Raw genomic sequence first — 21,509 nt, forward strand, 5'->3', positions numbered from 1 at the left:
CTCCATACAAACGTTTTTCTCCAGACCCCCTCGGATTCACTGTGTCTTTAATAAAGGCCGTGTCACCATTCCCCATTGCCCTCCTGAGGAAGATCTCAAAGCACTTGGCATACGTGTGTGCACGTTGTGTTAACCAATGCTGTGCAAGCTAGGGAATAACCGTCCTATTTTTTATGGATAGGGAAACTGAGGGACTGACCAGTGAAATGGCACAAAGTCGCACAGCGAGGCAGCAGCAGAGCTAAGAATAAAATTCAAGATGCCCTGACTCCCAGTCGTCTCCTCTATCCACTAGACCATAAGGCACTTCCATTTTCCCGAGTCTGACTCCCTTTTCATGACTGGGATTATCCCCCAAGTAATACTACTTAGCACTTGCACAGCACATTTAATCACAGATATTAAAGAGCTTTACAAAGGTTGGCCAGGATCCATACTCACCACTTTGCAGATGGGGAAACTGAGGCATAGAGCATCAAAGCAACATTCTCCTCCCCACCCCAAATCAGATGGTGAGTCAGTGCCAGAGCTGGGAGCACAAACCCAGATCTTTGAAACACAGAGATAGAGAAGCTAAACAGTTAACAACCTATCACCTATCCCCCTCACCCCCCCCCCACTGGCTCACATTCCATCAAAACTATGTGGCAGTCTTTATTTGTTAATAATATTTAACTTTCTTTGGCGCCTTCTCATACTTAAGCCCCCTTTTCAGGTTAGTTGTAGACAAGCCATGAATTTGTAAAAGTGCACTTGATGACACATTAATAGGACAATCTGTCATATTGCAGCTAAACAGCCCTGACAGATCCACACACCATGGCAAGAAATGACATTCTCGAGGCTGGAGCGGGGCGATTTCTTTTTTGGTCTGCCGGTGCAGGCTGTGCTGGGCTGCATGCAGTGTCCCCTTTCTCATCCCAAGAGCCAGATGCTGAGGGCACCCTATGCCCATGGGAAATCTGCTAGGGGCTTGGAGAAGGAATCCTACCCTCCCACCCCAAATCAGCAGCAGATGCTACTAATCCCCTATGTGCCTTTCTCCACAATGGACTGACCCGCCCCCCACCAATCTCTCTTGCTGCTGCAGAGACACACAAGCAGCCTGCCCCACTCAGTATAAGAGCACCCCAGCAGTTCCATGGCATGAACCTTGTGCACCAGGCAGACATAGGACAGCGTCCACTCAAAGCAGCACTATACCACCCACCCAAACAGAACCGCTTTGCATTTCGCAGCACCTTCCAGCCAAGGATCTCAAAGCGCTTGAAAACACAAAGCCTCATACCCACGAGGTAGGCGGCATTACACCAACGTTACACTGGGGGCAAACGCACACGCAAGAGTGAAGGAAGCCACCCACTGGAACGAGTGAATGGCAGAGCCAGGAATAGAAGCCAGGAGTCCTGGCTCCTAGTCCCCAGCCATTATCTATGGGATTTCTAATGGTGAGGATTTGGAGCCAGCCATATTAGCTTCTCAAATGTTGGGGAACTTAGAAATAGTATCGCTAAACATAGCTAGCAAGCGACAAGCTAAGAACATGCATTGTCAAACGAGTAGGTTACTGAATATTAAAGCCACACAAACTAGTTGAGAGGGAGAATTTTTCCCAGATTTACCCCCTTCAGAAATCGGACAGTCATGTGCTCTGGTCACCACACCCCTCTCCCTGAACCATATGAATCTTTACCTCTGTGATTCAGCTTTACTTTCAAAGTGACTTTATCTTGTCAACAATAACAGGGTGGTAATTTCCAAATCTCAAAAGGTATGAAGACATTTGGAATCCCCCAGGCACTGCTTGCTCCAGATATTGTCAATGAGGCCTAGACCCTAGGCCTGGGTGCTAATGATCATGTTTTTCATATGCTAATATGCTAGTGGGCCCCATCCATACACTTCTGCAGGTGCCAGGTTACACTGTTGCTGCATGGACTATATAGATCTAAAGGATAACAACTTGAATCAGCCCTGAAAGCAGTGCTCAGGTCTTTGGCTTACCAATGCCCGTATCCCCTTGTTTAAACCCAGTCACAATTTGGGTGCTTACACAAACAGTTTCACAGTCCTAGGTCAAAGAGTTATAGAAAGTCAGAAACAAACAGCAGCTTTAAAGAAAGGTCAAGGATTTGAGTTGCTGCAATTGCCTTTCATAACATACTTTAGCATGATAGAATACGCCACGTTCAATATTTCGGGAAGTCTCCTTCCATGGACCCTTTGTACACTTCTAACGTAACACCCTTATATTCTCCAGCCAGCTGGTTCCAGATCTCATTTAGAAAGACCTAGATGGTGTCACAGCGCCACCCGCTGACAAAGCACCACAATTCAAAAGGCACATCTAAGCCAAGACTGGCATTACTCTAGAGTTTCCTTATTCTGTTCCCTTAAAGTCTGATCAGGAATGTGGCATAGGGAGAAGGACTGACTTAGAGAATCTCAGTGAAGGGCTCCACATTTTTATTTTATTACTAATTGTCAAGCCAACAAAAAATGGGATGTTTTTAAAAGTTATAGGAGCAGTAGGGAAAGGTGGGTTGTGATCGCTTTTGTTTGTTCCCAAGTAACTTTAAAAACAAGCTGATTTAAATAAAAGAAATAAAGGGACCATTTGCAAGCAATTAATGAATAGCAGAGTCTGATGGCTTTTATCATGTTACAAGAAAGAATCTGGTAATTTCTCAATTTCAAAGCTACTGTAAGATCAAGAAAAAAATTCAATTATATAGTACAATTATGTACTAAATACATAATTACACACCAGGTCAGAATTGTTCATTATGGAAATGGGGGGGGGGATATTTAGGGCCCAGTCCAACTCCCATTGTCTTTCCATCTTCACTGAACCATTAACCAAACTGGAACAATCCTGTGATTTTTTTTTTACCTAAGCAGAGACTTCTCTGATAAACGGAACAGTTTCGGCATCTGGTGAATGTTATTTTTATGATTTTTTATGACTTTTTAAAATTCCAGCCTTTTGATGGGAGCACGCACAACCTACAAACAAGGAATTTACAGTGAGGCACTTTTCCTTCCATACCACTTCCTTTGCTGTTGTTTGATTCCATAGATGCCAACAGGTGAAAGCAATTAGCAGGGACAATTGGAAGGTAGAAGATGGACACACTTTTAGCCCCTCTGAAATGCAATGAAATAGATGGATTTTCCAGTGTGACTGCAGGAAACCATTATGTCTTTCTTAAAATGGAGACGGTCCTTACCAAGCAGGAACAGTTCGGTGGCATCTGCAGCTTCCGTATCCTAATGGTTTTCTTCCTCTCTGCAGCAGGCAGGTTGGTGAAGATCAGTTTCTCACATCCTCTACTTCCTCTCTCTTTCTGCAACTGAAACTTGCCATGTTATGTTGTAGTTGTGTGTCACCAGTGCCCCCTACTGGCTAGATTCACATCTAAGCATTCATACAGCTGCAGCAAAAGGAAAACTATTCCCCCCTCCCATTTGTGGCAAGGAGGGGTACAGATTTGAAGAATGACATGAGGGGTTATTCTCACACAAGACCACAAAAGTCTGAGAGGCTACAGCAAGTGATATAGTTATGACTATACATTTCACCCCAGAAGCAGGCCTTGTTTTGGCATGTGGGTATTGGACTCAATGACCCGTTGGATGCATTAATTTATCTATTTAATTCACAAGTACTGGCAGGTTCTCGATCCTTTGATTAGGGCAGCTGAAATGCTTCTGTCCTTCTAAACAACCAAGTTCAGAAGCGCTCCAGTGCTAAGAGCTCTGCACACACACGTGTTGTATTCTTTACATAATTCTTTGGACAAAGTTACGAATGCAGATATCTTGAAGAGGAAAGAACTAGTTTAAGGAAACTGGGGAACACAGAAATGGACCGCAGTCTCTTATTGGTGTGAATCCAGATCAAATGTATTGGCTTCCATGGATTTTCCTTGAATCAGCAATGTAACATATTAGAATTAGCACATTATTACGAACAGCTTAATAGAGTAGAATTAAAAGCTAAGTGACAGGATACCATTAACCTGTTTTACCCAGCACTCAACTCGGGGATGGAAATAGCCATCTACTATAGATGCAGAAGGGAATACTGGGAACATGAAATATTTTCTATTTCAGACTGAGACAGTTGTGTTTTCAGAGATAAGATGGGTGAAGTAGCATCTTTTATTGGACCAACGTCTGTGGGTGAGAAAAAACAAGCTTTCAAGTTTTATTTTTAGACACCTAGGACCACTCTGCTCAGCATCTAATGCTATGCTACCCCTCACTGAACAGAATTGCCTCAGACAAAAGACAAATTAGAACTCATTGTCCTTTTTCTTAGTGCACCATTTGATTAATTTCTCAGATGGAAGACTGATGGGTATGCCTAGCTGGATGCTGTGCTCCAACCACGCGGGGGCTGCATTACAGTGGTGAAAGGATAGCGATATATATATAGGTTACAGAGGAATTGAGGCACCTCCAGGCATAAATGGACTAGATCAGTGTTTCCCAAACTTGGGGCACCGCTTGTGTAGGGAAAGCCCCTGGCAGGCCGGGCCGGTTTGTTTACCTGCCGAGTCCGCAGGTTCGGCAGATCGCGGCTCCCACTGGGCGCAGGACGTACTGACTGCCGCTTCCAGCGGCTCCCACGAACCACGGCCAGTGGGAGCCACGATCGGCCGAACCTGTGGACGCAGCAGGTAAACAAAGTGGCCCGGCCCACCAAGGGCTTTCCCTACACAAGCAGTGCCCCAAGTTTGGGAAACACTGGACTATAGAACAAGGTATTAGCTGGACTTGGAAAGCATATGGTTTATTAGAAGTTTTCATATGGAAGTGTTCGGGCTGACGTTAATTGACTAAACATGAATGAAGCACAAAGCTGAAATGCTGTTCTCTCCCAAACCCAGCCTAAATAAGACATTTCTTTCTTACCTTTACAAAGCTACATACCATTGGAATTCAAAGGTGCAGCTGTGACACCAGTTTGCGCAATCTTACATTTATTTGTGGTTATTCCCCTTCAGGGTTTAAACGTGCATCAGCAATATGAGCTAGCGCATCTGTATTTTAAAACCAGATTGTTGTTCTTCATGCTCTACTGTAACTAAATACGAGATGCTCTAATGTACAGAAGAAAGCAATAATTTGAGATGCCAGCCACACACATTACTGTTGGCAGAGTGATTCAGCGAACTAAAGTAGCTGCTAAACATTAATTCCTCTACTTCATAGAAGCTAATACACCCGAACAGCCTATGTCAAATAAACCACCAGATTGAAGCCAAGAACCTGCCATTTCTAAATTGGTTCATTGAACTTTTCTTCCAAAGTCATCATTAAAAATAGTATGCCAGATGTTTTGTCATTATATTTAAGTGGGGATGTTCTCGTCAGCACCTGTTTCCTCAGTAGCAAAAGGTCAGCCGTCTTTACCTTAGTAATAGTTTCCCTGTCCATCCAACATCTCTAGCTTTGATTTCTCCCAACGTTCCCTTTCCCAAAAAAAGTCCCATAGAAAAACATGCATTTTAAACACGAGTAGTTTTGTTTTTATTATGAATGGATAACTTTACAATGCAGTCATTTCTACTCCTCAAAACATGCTTAAAGTTCGCAGCTGAGGCATCAAGAATAGGTGGTGATGTAACTTCCTTCAACTGAAGATTGGCGAAAAAATGTAACTACACACAAGTCCAAAAACTAATTCTGAAAAATTTGAGAAGGCTACAGTTGAGATGTCTCATGATCCAAGAGAGGTGCAAATCTTTTCCACCAACTGTGCACTGCAATCTTACAGAACTAAGGAAATGCAGCATAGAAGTGAAAGGTCAAGACACCATTTGTTCCAGTATGATGCACAAAAGGACAACTTTCAGTTTTATTATGTCATTAAGATAACATACTGCCTCAGGGCATGATATCAACATTTTTGCATGGCAAAGAATGATTAATTCCATCTACTACTGACTTTGGTAACAAAATCAAAGTTCGGATACTGCATACCATAGTAAATACTATTTAAATTCACTAAAACCTACACAGGAAGGGATAAATATTCTGCTACCAAAGGCGAGGAGCAAGGACATGTACCAAAATGTTGGGAGGGTGCAGCAAGTCCGCTAGCTTTTCACAGATGGCCCCCAAATCACTGCCAAGTCTTTTCATCCTTCTTCAGGGTGTTAAAGAAAAATCACTAACTGAAGATGAGCTCCATTTTTTTTTTTTTTTTAAAATCAACAATTACTCTTTCCAAAAAAATGCAGCATATTCAGGGTTCTATAAATAGTATCAATTTTGCATTCCCAATTGAGGCACTTTTTTAATAAAAAGGGACTCCACCTTCAGATACCCAGGGCTAACTGCAAGGCCAACTTACTGCCATGCAATAAAAGTGGTGGATTTTTGAACAATGACCTCCTGAGCTTATTAATCCTTTCCCCTCCAGTACATACATTCACAGAGGGCATGAATGTACCACAGCCAAGGTCTCCTTGCCTTCATCTTCATTCCTGTGGCCCAAAGAGCCTTCATGAGAGAAAGACACACAATGCTGGGTAGCAGTCTGCTTATAGGGAACGACAATGGTAGCAAAAGAAGGCATAGTGAGAAGCCTGAACGCATTTCAATGTGATGATGATATAAGACGCAGCTCAACCTTTGCTACAGATCTGTATATTTTGCAAACCAGTCTTTAAATCCCATAATTGCAGAAGAGACAAGACATTTCTTTTCCCCAAGACTGACAGAACTGAACAGTTTCTAGAAACAAAAGATACAACCGGGGTTTCTCTTTACAAGAACAGCTTAAGCACATACAAGAGGCAAATTAAAGAGCAATTATAAATAAAATGTGATCAAAAACAAAACCAATTTTTAAACAGTTTATAAATACATTTTAAATCAAGCCCAGCACACGCTCCCCTCCCACCCCCAAATAAGGTCTGTTTTAAGATGTCTTTAGTCTGGAGCTATTCTGTTAGTTCTGCTAATCCATACCTATTTCAGAGAATTGGTCACAGCACATATTTTCTGATTATCTAAGCTACATGGCTCATGGGTTTGACACTTTTTTTTTTTTTTTGGTAATCCAGTAATTTCAAAATACCAAACAGAAGCAGAAAAATCAAACATTAAAAACCTGCCAAAGGAAATAAAACAAACAGCCCAAATAAAACATTCTTAAATACATGAGGTAACATTTATTGGGCTCTTTAGAACATTTAACACAATATGAGGTTAGGTGCAGAGCTTTTCATTCTGCCAACTTCTTTTACAGTCTTTGTTAGATCATAACAGGGAATATTTCATTTGCTGGGTGACTAAAAGTCATTAAAAATTATGAAAGGCACAGTAAGATTGCCTTTATGACAAGTCAAAGCATTTGGATAAAGTCATAAGGATTTTCTCTTAAGTTACAATTTTTAGTAAGATATGAGTTGTAAAAGTAGCATTTCTGACTGTAAACTACGCTAATAGTTTTAGTGCATATCCATGCTATCATAACCTTGTTACCGCCCACTGGAATGCAATCCTCATTCAGTGGTCATATGCATGGGACCATGGCTAAGAATTTAATTTAATAGAAGCAGAGGGCTTCCATAATTCAAGCAAAATAAGAAGTCTTAGAATAAGCTCTTTTTGTAATGGAGTTTGAAAACAGGGTCAAGTAATTTAAATGGAACTGACTGCAAATAAATGGCTTAAGTTTACTGTAATTAGAGCACTTCAGAGGAATCCACTAGTCTTCTGAAAAGCTGGCTCGGTATTCAGTCTTCTTTTTCTTTCCTCATTAGGCCCTGAAGAGGCAATGTCATTTCACTCAGCGAAAAACCCAGAATCCAAGGATCTTTCTTCCGAAAACTATACTACATTCTTCATTGTTCTTTGCAGATATTTTAAACAGAACAGTGGCAAACATGTTTTCTTTTTGAGCACAAGTTGTTTCATTTTTAAATCACACTAATTTCCAAAATGGAAAATTGTAATTAAGCAAACAAAAACCAAAAAGTTTTAAAAAGAATTGCTTATGAGCACCACCATTTTAAATGCTTTTTGCGTGCAAATGGTTTTCGAAGGCTGGCAACTGCACTTCTTGTAGCCAAACTAAACCTTCTTAAATGTTACTGTGACAATTTAGACAAAACATATTTAACCAACACACATTGTGTTACTTTCCAACTCATCTAATCATTGTTATTGATTACATCTAATCATCGTTATGGACATTCATTCTCTATAACAAAGTGAACTAGCCACTTTCTGTAACACCAACATTCACATTAACCAGGCCTTTCAGAAGTAAAGTCAGTGAGGAAACTTGCATTTTACTCATTCCAAACTTGTACAATTGACTCTTCGCAAATGAAATTTTCAGCTGAAAATGTATGCTGAACATATGATATGCATCTTCAAGTGTCATATTTTAAAAATTGTTCAATCTGGTAAAAAGCCTCATTTACTTAAAATATTTTTAATTTCAGAAAACAAGGGGTAAGTGCTATAAAAATCAAAGCATTCAAAATGCCAGTTTCACATCAATAATGCTTTGACTTGCTAGTGAATCACTTAAAACTGTAGTGAGGACAAAGGAACTGTGAGCAGAACACCTTTTGCTTCCCTAACAAATCACACCTGCTTCATTTTCCAAACTAAACCCATGAGCCAACCAATATATTACCTGCATCATGGTAGCACAAATATTTATCCCAGTGTCAAAGTCTGATGCCCAGAGTCCCACTCATTCTGCAACTACCACTAATTTGGTCTTGGACTTCTGTTATGTTCCTCATTCTTGCGCTATGCTTCTCAGTACATACTTGACTGTGTAGGCAAAGGCTGCAAAACCAACTATAACAAACAAGTTCGCCAATGCTCCTCCTAAGAGTCCATGGTTACGATTGGCCTGCTGAAGACCTGGGTGATTGGCAGCTGCCAGTGGTACGTGCCCATTAAGGAGCGGTATCCCATTTTGACCATGGTGTGCTTCCCCATCTGGGACAACATCTGGTAACGGAAGGGATGGAGGTCTGTTATTGAGCTCTTCTTGTGCTTTCTGTTTTTGTTTGATCTCCTGGAGGGAAAAAAATGAAAGGAATCATTGGAAGTGAAGCGGATTAAGCTTTCTGGCAAGTCACCTTGTCTCTTATCAAAAAGTCTATCCATGCAAAGAAGTGAGACTGATGCAGAAGATATTCCTTCTTCATGTATATCCAGGTGCAGCTCCACAGAGACAGCTTCTTGCTCATTTTTTATCCATAATGAAGTTATAAAAGTTAAGAGATGGAAGGTCATATAGTCTACTGGTCCCATCTAGTCCTGGATTGTTGTTCCATACACTATATTTTCCAATGCTCTGTATCACTCTAAATGTCCTAAACAATGGGGTTTGCACAATTTCTCTTGAGGTAACTATTTCACAGAGTAATGAACTTCACTATTAGCAACCTTTCCATAATATTCACCCTAAATGCTTTTCTCTTAATATAACCCCATTATTTATTTATAACCATTTGAAAAGACCTAAAAAAAATTCTTCACATTCTTTGGAGGTTTACACCTTCAAATATTTGCAGACAGTAACTACAACACCTTCTCGTGATCGTCATTTAGCCAAACTATGTTTAGTTTTTAAATGTTCACTTGTACATTTTCTATACCTGGTTTTAAAATTTGATTTTTTTCTGAGAATTGGGGCACTTTTTTCAGAAAATGTCTTTTAAGACTGCCTCTATATTTGCCACTACGAAGACCCTTGAATGGGATAATGTAATTCAAGTACTTTAAGAGTTATGCTTAACCCAACAATTCTCAAAGAACTGAAATGGAAGAAACAGGAATCCTCAGAGCATCATCTCATGGTTAGGGCCCCAAGTAAATCTCTTACAAGTTAAATGTATAGATACTCAGGTTCTGACAAGAATATCATTACCACTATAAGGTATCAAACTGCACATCTTAAACATTTTGGGGCTATCGGGAAGAGAGCATTGTGAAGGATGGAGGATCTCATGTTCTCTGGTAACTCTGCTAGCTGATTATAGGGAAAGCAGATTCCAATGCTCCGGTCCAAGACTAATTATTGGGGGAGGAGGAAGTGGAGATGAGACCCCAGAGCTTAGAAGGCCCCAATGGAAAAAAAAAAAAAAAAAAAAAAGGCTAAAACTGCACTATGGAATGTGTTCAGATGTGTAATGGAGAATGTAGGTAATCAAACTCTGAAGTCTAGATCGATTTGATGCACTGTGTTTCGAAAGCCCTGATGGGAGGTCTGGACCTACTGACTGATTACTTGGCCCAGAAATTCCCTTTGTGCCTATGAATACTGCGAACAGCATTAGCCAGGCTCACTTTGTGCTTCCCCATGCTTGCATCCAAATTATGGCTGCCTCCCCTGTATGAGTCCAATGGGAGGAAGTGCTTTCTGTAGATTCTCTCCCTTCTCTAGCACATCCACATTGGACTGCTGGAATCTGTCCCTAAATGTACAACTTTTGATTCTCCAAGCAACAGATCTTGGTATTTAAATACAGAATTTTCTACACTGAAAAATCAGGCTGCTTTAGAGGGGTCGCCAATTGGACACCCAAAATTGAGGAACCTAAAAGTGACTAGTCACTTGAAAATCTTGGCCAATTAATTTGCATAATCTGCATATTTACATAGCGATAAAACATGAAAGCCAGAAATAATCAAATGAACTTTCTTACCTCCACCACTTCAGGGAACAGCTCACAGAAGACTTTATCTTTTAAATTAAATGCTAAGCTTTGTGCAGCAAGCTGTCTTTTCTATCAAGGAAACAAGAAAGGAACATCAGCTTGAAAGTTAAATTTTAAAATATACATTAAGCATTAAAGCATCTGGAGGATATTTCACATAAGAACGCTAAAAAGGGGCTAACCTACTACTTTATAATGTTTGTAGCTACTTCACATTTGTGAGTACACTCATTGGTAATGACTTTCTATAAACCCCCACTCCTCAGACGTTCTTAACTGCATTTTATTTGAATGCTTTTCCATTCTGTGTCTGCCCAATGGTAATTGGGGGGGTGAGTGAGGGGGAGCAGAGGGGAGAAATAGTCCAATAAAGTAGCTACATTTTATGGAGAACCTTCACTTCAAAACAGTCAAAAGGTCTTGTCCCGAAGGGTGAGAAGAAAAGGTTACAAAATCCCTCCCTTGGATTTGAAAGGCTGACCTATTCAGCCCAATGTTGAATTCCAACTAACCTATTAATAAAACAAATATTTCAATGTAAAAAATTAGCTTTGTAGTCAGAAGCTGTGGCACTTAAGTTACATTTCCCACCCGTGATCCAAACCTTTGACTCTATGCTCCTTTAAACACCCTCATTTTCTCATCTGCCCAATGACTAAATTCAAAGGCAGAGCCAGGTCTAGAACCCATGACCGCTGGATTCCAGTCTTGTGCCTAACCACTGGGACGTGCTCAACATACCCTGACCTCAACAACAACAACAATTAAATGAAATAAAAGATATGATATTATTAGGAGCTTACTGTGAATTCTGAGGTTTCTATGCTGCCCAATGTAGGGCCCTTTTCCACCATAAAACTAAGGAGGCCTGTCAAGATTGTTGAGACTGACCATGCTGGATTCCATGTATCAGGGTGGAAATCAGTGATTGAAAGACACAACCTTCAAAAAGCAAAACAAGCAGTGCACTTTATTCCTTGCCATTAGTAAAAAGGAAAAATAATATTACGTGTGATACAAGTTTCAAAACAGATGTTAATTAAATCCTTACCTTGTATTGCATTTAAATCTTCCATTAGGAGTTATCATATAAATACTAGGAGGTTTAAAAGGAAATTCTCTGGGGAAAATTAATTTCCCATGATAATAGCCACCTGTATTGTATATAAAAAAAGGAGAGGTTTGTTCTGCACTAAGGAAATGCTTTCCTCAAATACTTATAATGTTGCAGCAAAAAGATTTAAAGGAACGTTTACTATAAATACACTCCAAACATTTAAAAACTAATCAACTTGGGCCCTTCACTGATACAAATGATGGTCAGTACCTTTGGGAAAGACATATTTTGGAGGTACTATTATTCTGTCATCTGCATAAAGCAAGCAATGTTTTCCAATTGTCAAGTCCTTATTTCATCTACACAGGGTTCTCCCTTTAAACACACATCTGCATAAATGGCAGGGTCTTGCCCGCTATCATCATGCTGGACCATTTTAAGTCCATTGAAAAATCCAATTTCAGAAGCAGATCCTTTGGGTGAGGCTGGAATATACAGCGAATTATTATATTTAGGCAAATTAATTAGCTAGGACACTCAGCCTCTCCAGGGATGACGTTTACAAAAAAGGGTATATGCCTCCACTCTAGTAAGAGCAGAGTATATGATAAACCAGAAATAAGTTTTATTAGCGCTTTCAGTTTTTTAAAGTAAAATCTGACAAAACTGGCTATTTTTAACCCTGTTCGTCTTGGCTACCAACCAACTGGGCTCCCTGTGTTTTCCAGAAGATCTGTGGCAATCGCTAAAAATCAGACTTCGTTAAACAAAGAACTAAGGGTGCCACATAAAAAAAGATCAGAGAGAACTGTGCTAAGACTTTGAGGAACACTAAGGGATTTGCTAGAATTACTTGGTGCTACAGGGAATCATTGGAGGACAATGCTAACACTATCTCATTTCAAGAGGCTATTACACAAGTCAAAGGCAAGTATTACAGTTTTATGATTGAAGTAAATTGTTATGCTTATACACTTAAAACCACTTCTGTTACATAAGAAAGACCCATTCATACAATTATGAACTACTACTCATCAAATATAGATAGCAATATACAGCATGTGCATGCTTTGGCAACAAGCTAATGTTTACCTTCATATGGAGTCATTTCAGGTCCTCGTACAACATAGTGCCTAAAGGAACAAAGGAATTTTGTATTACAGGTGGGAAACCCAACACCTTATGTGCATCAAATTTCCAAAGGGAACACAAAGTATAAATGGATTTATCACCTCAGCTCAACAGCTTCATATTCGTATCCTTTTACTACCCCCTCATAAAAGATTCCAATACAAAAATGAAGGTGTATATGAAGCTCAGACTTGACAACCCAGATGGTCTGGGTCTCTACGATCGTAAGAACGGTTCATTCGGATTCTTACCATTCAAGGATATTAGATGGGAGGGGTTCAGCACAGATATAAGGCACTGGATCTTTTTTAATTCGAAGGTAGTCCTGCTTAAGTCTCTGCGTTGCTGTTGTTGGTGCTCTCTTATTACTGTTGTTGCTCATCTAGTTTTTAAAAAAAATTATAAACAGACATGACCTCAATATAATCTTACCGATAACACGGTTAATGAAAGCAATCCCCCTCAAATAAACGGTGGTCACAACTGGTTCTTACTGACCCACCAACAAGACAGACTGCAGGCAGCAAACTCAATTGCTGTCAACTAGTACTCGACTTTCTGATCCTGAGGACTCAATGCAGTTAGTTCTGTTTAAACAGATTAACGGATACAAAGGCTGGTTTGAACAATGTATCAGAAATGCCAGAGCACTATGTTACAACAAATACACCTGAACATCAAGTCTGACCCTGATTTTATTTGATTGTTTCCAGTACTGAGAAATAATTTGCTTTGTATGTTTATTTTTTCAAAGGGGGGGGGGGGGAACACTCCTCTTAATGGTTTTGAATTCTGAGCCAAGGACTACTTTGCACAAACCAATTTTATTTTTTATTTATATTCTGGTAGCACCAAAAGGCTCCAACCCCATTGTGTTAGGCACCACACAAATACAGAATAAAAGTAGTACCTAACTCAAAGACAAGACAGATATAGACAAAAAAGTAACTTGTCAAAAGTACAACACATTTTCTTCCCAGTTTTCCCTTTGCATAACAACCTCCCCCCCCCCCCCCCCCCACAACTCCAGTCTGCCAGTCAACCTGCCTCACAGTCCCTCATGTCCTCCTTGCATCCTCCTAGTAGGAAAACACTCAGCCTACTTCAAACCAGCCTTTCTGAATAGCTAGTTCTCCAGTGATTTTCCACTTTTCAGACCTAAAAGCTTTTTAAAAGAAGTTCCACTCAAACCTCTACATATGGTAGATTCTTAAATATCATCACCACCACACTGTATGTATAAATGGCAAATTTAGAACATCCTGTTAGCCAGCCAGTTTCCAGAGATAACCCATTCATGGCTTAGAGGTTTCTTTAAACATTAAAATCAACCAGAGAAGACTGTTACCCGAGAGTAGCAGTTACTGTTAAGACAAACAAAAATAAATGACACGAATGGCTCTGCATTATGCAAGGCACCTTGAAAAATCAATCTGGTTTTGTGCCAGAGCACAAACTGAACAGATTGTGATGGCTGATACTCTTGACATGCTAAGCACAAGATCCGCACAGCAGGGCCACTAGAAAGACTACTAAGGGACACTGTGCACATGAATTTTAAGACACGTGTTTTATACACTCAAGCTCTTGCATACCTTTTTGTACTTTTGATTTTTAAAATAATGTCCCCAATGGAGAGAAAAAGACAGTCATTTACTTTCATAAAAACTAATTAGTGTGACAATATGTTAACATAGACCTATTTTCTCTCCACATTCAATGGTATCTAAAAATTAGAAATGGAAAAACAAAACCTACATTTTTACTGAACACAGTTTTGTAAAGTTGAACCTCCAGCCATCTGGAGCAGGGTTTTTAGCAGCTAAATTCCTCAAGAGTTGAATTCATTTCTTGATTCAATATGTGTTTAAAGCAAAATTAATTTTTATCTGTGCTACTTTTGACTCTAAAACCTTTGAGAAACCCATTATGAAACATACTGACTTTTGGGCGAAAGATGCTAAAATAAGAATCATGTTGTCTGCTTTAAGACCCATTAAATCAACAGAAAAGGCATTTTCAAACCAAGTTATGTGCCCTCAGATGCACACGCAGCTCCTACTGAAATCAAAGCTGTTAGTAACAAAGGGAAGTCTCATGTCTCTCCTGGGAAGAAGGGAAGCAACACCCCTTCTCAACTAACATCTCTAGAATATACACCAATTAAAAGCCTGCCATTCAACTTTTTTCATACAATAAATCACAAAATCAAGAAAGTCACTTGGCCTTATTCTTGGAAGTTTGACAACTTTTATAAAGGTATGAGACAGTGCTCATTTAATGCTGTGGGAGACACTGAAGTAAAAGAAAATCCTATAGACAACTTTCAGATTTTATTAGGACTATATTATTACATGGTGTCCCTTGAAATCTGACTAGTGTACAAATGGATGTATTCTCCCAAAAAACTAGTTTTATGTGCCTTAGGATAAAGAAAAAAAAAATACAGAGAAAATAACTGTGGGCTGTGGTGGGTTTTGTTTGCTTGTGTCTTTTTTAAAAAGGAGAGTAAAGTTATACTACAGGTTGGACATGAAGCCCCAATTTTGGGAACATCTCATTAAAATAATGAGCAGAGAAATTTACAGCTGACCGATGCGAAGGATGAACAAATCAGTACTCAAGGATATATCACTGTTAGGCTGCATTCCAAGGGTGGTTCACAACGCTTGCTAAAATTTCTGTTCTACCTAAAAGACTGTTATTGCTGGTAAGGATGTAGGCTACCAGAGTTAGCTTTTACCAAGCTTTCTTTATCTGTGAATGCCAATTACAGTACAGCCCAGAGAGAAATACTGGTCCAATTAGTAAACTTCTGTTTTGGGGTTATACCTCATGTATGAAATGAGCAGTTAGATCCCAGCTTTAAACAGAGAAATTTTCCTCCAGGTCAGAAGACAGCTAATATGGATATTAATTATGAATTTTATTAATCTACAACAAGTGGTAACATCCTATTTTAGACAGGTGTTGGGGGAGGCAAATGAAGTTTTGGAGGAAAGAAATTAAAGATAAAGAAATTAACATCTCAAAATCTTATTCAACATAGGAGGAAAAAACCTCCAAAGCCTCTGTTTGATCCATATTTGCTAAAAAACTGACTTTCACACTGTGGATTTTTGTTTTGTCTTTATTCCTGCAACTTCCCCCCAGTAACCACATGAGATTTCTGACCCTGCAAACTGTTCTACATGGGCAGACCTTCGTGCCCCCAGGAAGCGCCAGTGTAAGTCAATGGGGGTTCACCCACACAGAGGAACTTGCATGAAGCTGGCTAAGTGAGGTATTTTAATTGTTATAATTGTACTGTGTCTGGCAGTCAGAAGTCTTTGAGAATGGTGTGCCTTACTACTTATAGGCTGCATGAAAAAAAATACAAAAATTATATTGTAACAACAAATATATTTGTATACAGTATTGTTGTCCTCCCTCACAAACAGAGACACTTGTAATACCCTTAAGTTAAAAGGAAAACATTTACAAAACTGAAAAGAAATGTATCTGGGATGTTTTAAAACACATTCAGTGAGAACAGCTTTTGTTTGTAATCAGATTTTTCTTTGTAGCATTTCTAGATAGCTTACATAGACATTTGTGTGTCTAAGCACCAAAAGCAGGACCCAATCCTGAAAACCCTTACTTCCTTGGATATGGGTCTGCAGGGTCTTACCTGATGAATGCAGATAACCAAGGAGAGGGTGACTAACAGGTCTTCAAAAGACCTTTGCTAACAAATAAAACTGTTTTTTTAAATTAATATTTCTAACCTGACAGCTTTCCTTGAAAAACAGCTTCCACCCCATCCCCGTGAGAAATTCCCTGATAATAAACTGCTCCCCCACAGAGATTAAACAGCCAGGAGGAAATGATACCACAAGACCGGGGGGAAGTAAATGAACACGTCCCGGCGAGGAGCATCCGTGCTGCGGCTCGCTTAACCCCTCTCATCTTCTACCCAGAGACCGGGGCGGGGGGGCTCACCACCAGCCAAATCCTGCCAGCGGAAATAAACCACTGCTCCCCTACAGCCACTCCCAGGGACCGGCTCCCCGATCCCGCCACGGACCCAGCAGCATCTGTGGGGGGGGGGGGGACTCAGCCCCGCACCCCCCGGTGACACCGAGAGAAAGCCCCTAAAGCCCAGACACCCCCCGGGAGAGGCCTGGGAGAACGGGCCGCCCCTAGCCCGGAGCGGGCTCTGCTGGGGAAGGGCGCAGCTCGTCGGTGTCGGGACCTCCCCAGCTGCCCCCTGCGCCCCCCGCGAGGGGCTCCGTCCCCCCCAGCCGGCCCCACACTCCCGCCAAGCGCCGGCAGCTCCCCGATCCCTCCCCGGCGAGCCGCCCTAGGCCCTGGCCCGGAGCCCGCGTACCTCTCGCTGCTCAGGCGGGAGCCTCGGCCGCTCGGTCCCTCGGGGAAGCTCCGTCCGGCTGCAGACGCCGGGGAGGGGGGAGAAGGAACTTCAGGCGGGACACAGCAAGCGCCGGGATGCGGGTCCGTCCGCTGCCCCCCTCCACCGCCGCTGCTATCCAAGATGGCCGCCAGAGGGAGGCGGAGCCGGAGCCGGGCCAGAGCCGGCTTCCCCTTCCGGGAGACGGGAGCGAACGCGCCTCTGGCCGTTCTAGTGGAGGGAGAGGAGAGCGAGTCTGCCAACTTCCGCCACCCCATCGACTTCCGCTTCCGGCCTATAGCTAACTTCCGCTTCCGGTTGAACTCAGACGCTGTTTGCGGCGGGGCGGGGCTGGGCTGTGGTCGAGGGACGGTGGTGTAGGCCAGGCTCCGTGGCGCGGGGAGCCCGGCCTGGTCTTTGGGCTCCCTCCTCCTCACGACACAGGGACCTGCCGCAGAGCAGCGTTCCCCATGCCCAGCCCGAGCCAGGCCCCCGCAGCGGGGGGTGACTGACCAGGACCCAATGGTGGGGGAGGGGGGGGGGTCTCTTGTTAGTTTGCCTTCGGGTTTCTGAGCCCGTAGGGCCCCGTCTGTCATCTCCCAGCACAAACACTAGGATCTGGGCAATTTTTTAAGAAAAGGTGCAAATCTCACTTAACGTGACTCCAGGGGCTGGGGCTTTAAGGAAAGCTCCAGACGCGGCAAGACTTGCAAGCAAATCAGAATCCTGGCAGTGCTGCCATATTTCCATGATCCTGTTACGTGGTGATGTCATCGTCATGTGCGGCATCATTTGTGCTGTGGCCCAGTGGTGTTGCGTTAGGCTGGCCTTGGTGTCAGAACGTTAACAGGTGCCTTTGCCTCGTTGTGCATTACATGGCCATCCTCGCTCTGTGGCATGATGCTGCTGTAGCAGGCTGGTGTGCAGTAATTTCATTTTCAGGTGCTGCAATATTTACTGATCTGTGGTGCTGTTGCACTATGATGTCATTGTGCAGATACATTTGTACATGAAGTATTTTACCAACCTGGATATAGAGCAAAAGCAGTTAAAATACTTGTGCAAATAGCTCACCTCAATAGGGGAAAATGTAATACAAACCAAAAAGACTTCAAAAATGTGAAGCGAATTAATGATAAAACAATAGTTTTAAGGAAACTGTGTCTGTTTATGTATTTTAAGGACATAATTAACACAATCACCATTTACAAACTTAATACATTCACAAAATGAATATAAATTTCCTAAATACAATATCTGATAATATAGATGTTTAAGAGAAGAGGTTTTAGTGCTTCTGTAACTGAATAGCTTCTAAAATACCTTTTATTTTATAATTACCACCTGAAATTATGCACAACTTCAGGCCATAATTTGTACTAGTGCATCAGAGCAGAAAACACTTCAAAACACTTTTTTTTATTTTTTAGTGTGTCAGTTTATTTTGCACATGCAGTAACTCCTCTTACACAAACTTCTCAGGACAGCCACATTTCATCATGATAGAGGATAGAAATGTAAAGAGCCACAATACTAGACTTCTTAGAACATGTAAATGGAAACTTGGAACAAATGCTTCAATAAAGCATATACAAACAACTTCTCTTGTCAACAGGAAAAGAAGCCAACCAGGAATTGAAATCTCTCTTAATCCAAGGAAGATTTAAATATTTATTTAAGATTTTGTGCAATCGGATCATCTCACGAGATGCGCTTCTCATGTGAAATGCTCCTTCTGTTTTGAAATCAATATCAAAACTGCCACTGACTTCAATAGGGCGAGGATTTCACCCATAATTTCTGCCAAGACAAGGACAGATATACATTCTTACTCTGGTTTTCTTCCCTAGAGTAAAACCAATAAACCTAACCCTGGAAATGAACCAAATGCAACTTCCCCCATGTATGCTGTATTTTGTCAGGTAGCAACATGACAGACACCTCCAATGCCAGTGCACCTGAACCTTGCTAGAAGCAAATATTTAATGTCACAAAGAGATCCAATATGCCTACAATCATAAAACAATAGCTTTCTTAAGGAAAAACACATGCTTAAACTTAACCAAAGGTTTAAATGTAATAGAAACCTTAAATCTACTTAACTTTAATGAGCAATGTTACATTTTTAAACGTTCTTTTTATTAAGATTTTAAATATGTGAGCAGCAGCACTCCACTGTTGAAGCCTGAGATTTAAAGAAGAGCAAAGATAGTTTGTGTTCTGTAGTGAAAATAAACAATCTCCTTGCTCTTCAGAATAAAGTGCCTTATCTCACAACACATGACTAAGAAAAGGAGCTAAGTTACATGTTTAAAGCCACAGAATCCATTATTTGGGTAAATTCTTCAGGAGACATAAGGAATAAAATATAGTATTGTCCCACCCTTTATAAGCCATAAAACAGAAAATTCTGGTAAGAATGGGATATGTTTGCTATCTTTTGTATTTCTCATAGTAAATACAGTTCCAAGTGAAATGCAAAACCAGAGTTAAGTATCAGAGGGGTAGCCGTGTTAGTCTGAATCTGTAAAAAGCAACAGAGGGTCCTGTGGCACCTTTGAGACTAACAGAAGTACTGGGAGCATAAGCTTTCGTGGGTAAGAACCTCACTTCTTCAGATGCAAGTAAAAACCAGAGTTGTTATATTAATACAATTAAATATTTCTGGATCCAAGAAGTACAATTCTGCAGCTTTTTGTGTTCAGGAGAGTGAAGTGAAAAATGGGGAATAATTTATTCTTATCCTAAGCTGAGCAGCTACTTAATTTGAGAGTATTTTGTTAGTTCATTTCAGCTCTTTAGGCTAGCTATTTTTCCATTTTACTGTATACTTACTAACTTCTTGCATCTTTACCTTTCCTTTCATCTTCCTGAGATAAATGCAGCTTGAATGATAGTTCTTTGTTACTAAATATGTGAGGTTTGCCAAACCTTGAGGAATTCCAGCTCAGTATATATTACATGACATGTTTTGAATGTGTATATTTATTTCACAACTCAGGTTAGTAGTAGTCATTTATCCTTTTCATGTGACAGAATTACTCATTCTGTTTTTTTAAAATAGTTTAGATGTTGTGGGACACTGTCCTACTTGTTTTGAAAGCTTGAGGGTGAGGCCGGGTATCATGCTATATGTACTTTGTAGATATCTTTTTACTATCTTGGAAATGTCATTCAGCTTTGCTCTTTGGAAAACAGATGTGGAAATGTTTCTAATCTTCCTTATCGCCTAGATATCCAGCACTGATTCATGTAATACTCACTTTTCAAGTGTTCTACAGAAGTTGATTCAGAGATAGCTATTGTTTCATGTTAAGCATCCTTTTAGCATCTCACTTATTGTTTGGTAGATTTTATATTAGTTGGAAATAGGTATGGAAATGCTGTTAATGTGCCAGAGGACTCTGCAGCAATGATCTGTCTTCTTTTTTTCATACACAACTCAGCTCTGGATTCCTTATTACTGGCATTTTGCATGGTGCATGTCAGCGTAGTATCTGGGCATACCCCAAATGGCTCAGATTGCCCTAAAGAGACTACTCACATATAGGAAGCTAATACTGTAGCTCAGCACCAAGACTTTAAAAGAACAGAGAAAAAAGGGAGACATTGATGATAGGTGAAACTGATCTGTCATAAATAGGAAAGCCTGAACATAGAGATGATTCTTAGTGTTTTCTCAAAAAGAACAGGAGTACTTGTGGCACCTTAGAGACTAACAAATTTATTAGAACATAAGCTTTCGTGGGCTACAGTGCGAACTAGATACAATCAATTTAGGATTGAATAAGGACTGGGAATGGCTGAGCCATTACAAACATTGAATCTATCTCCCCTTGTAAGTATTCTCACACTTCTTATCAAATTGTCTGTACTGGGCCATCTTGATTATCACTTCAAAAGTTTTTTTTCACTTACTTAATTGGCCTCTCAGGGTTGGTAAGACAACTCCCACCTGTTCATGCTCTCTGTATGTGTGTATATATATATATCTCCACAATATATGTTCCATTCTATATGCATCCGAAGAAGTGGGCTGTAGCCCACAAAAGCTTATGCTCTAATAAATTTGTTAGTCTCTAAGGTGCCACAAGTACTCCTGTTCTTTTTGCGGATACAGACTAACACGGCTGCTACTCTGAAACCTGTCATTAGTGTTTTCTGAGCATTGCTAGGTTTAAGGTTAGCTCAGTTTTTGACAGCAAAGAATTTCAGAGAGAGAAGAGTT

General features: G+C 40.7%; 1 protein-coding gene across 1 annotated transcript; it reads right to left on the reverse strand.

The window, feature by feature from the left end:
- Positions 1–5,510: 5,510 nt before the first annotated feature.
- On the reverse strand, positions 5,511–17,451 carry UBE2J2 (ubiquitin conjugating enzyme E2 J2). The gene is made up of 7 exons (XM_054009276.1): positions 17,264–17,451; positions 13,146–13,276; positions 12,856–12,896; positions 11,758–11,860; positions 11,510–11,648; positions 10,695–10,775; positions 5,511–9,058 (listed from the first exon to the last, which is right to left on the reverse strand). The coding sequence occupies exons 2-7, from the start codon at positions 13,274–13,276 to the stop codon at positions 8,774–8,776; spliced, it is 780 nt and encodes a 259-aa protein (XP_053865251.1). The 5' UTR covers positions 17,264–17,451; the 3' UTR covers positions 5,511–8,773.
- Between the last annotated feature and the right edge of the window lie 4,058 nt (positions 17,452–21,509).

This window comes from Malaclemys terrapin, chromosome 19 (assembly GCF_027887155.1).
Source record: "Malaclemys terrapin pileata isolate rMalTer1 chromosome 19, rMalTer1.hap1, whole genome shotgun sequence".
Taxonomy (NCBI): Eukaryota; Metazoa; Chordata; order Testudines; family Emydidae; genus Malaclemys; species Malaclemys terrapin.

Bases quoted from the DNA above. Each gene is read 5' to 3' on its own strand.
- UBE2J2 (XM_054009276.1), bottom strand. From the start codon at position 13,276: ATGAGCAACAACAGTAATAAGAGAGCACCAACAACAGCAACGCAGAGA. The intron at 10,776-11,509 runs GTAAGCTCCTAA...TTTCCTTGATAG, and splicing joins TAGAAACCTCAGAATTCACA to AAAAGACAGCTTGCTGCACA. The intron at 9,059-10,694 runs GTAAGAAAGTTC...TTTTCCCTCCAG, and splicing joins TGTTCCCTGAAGTGGTGGAG to GAGATCAAACAAAAACAGAA.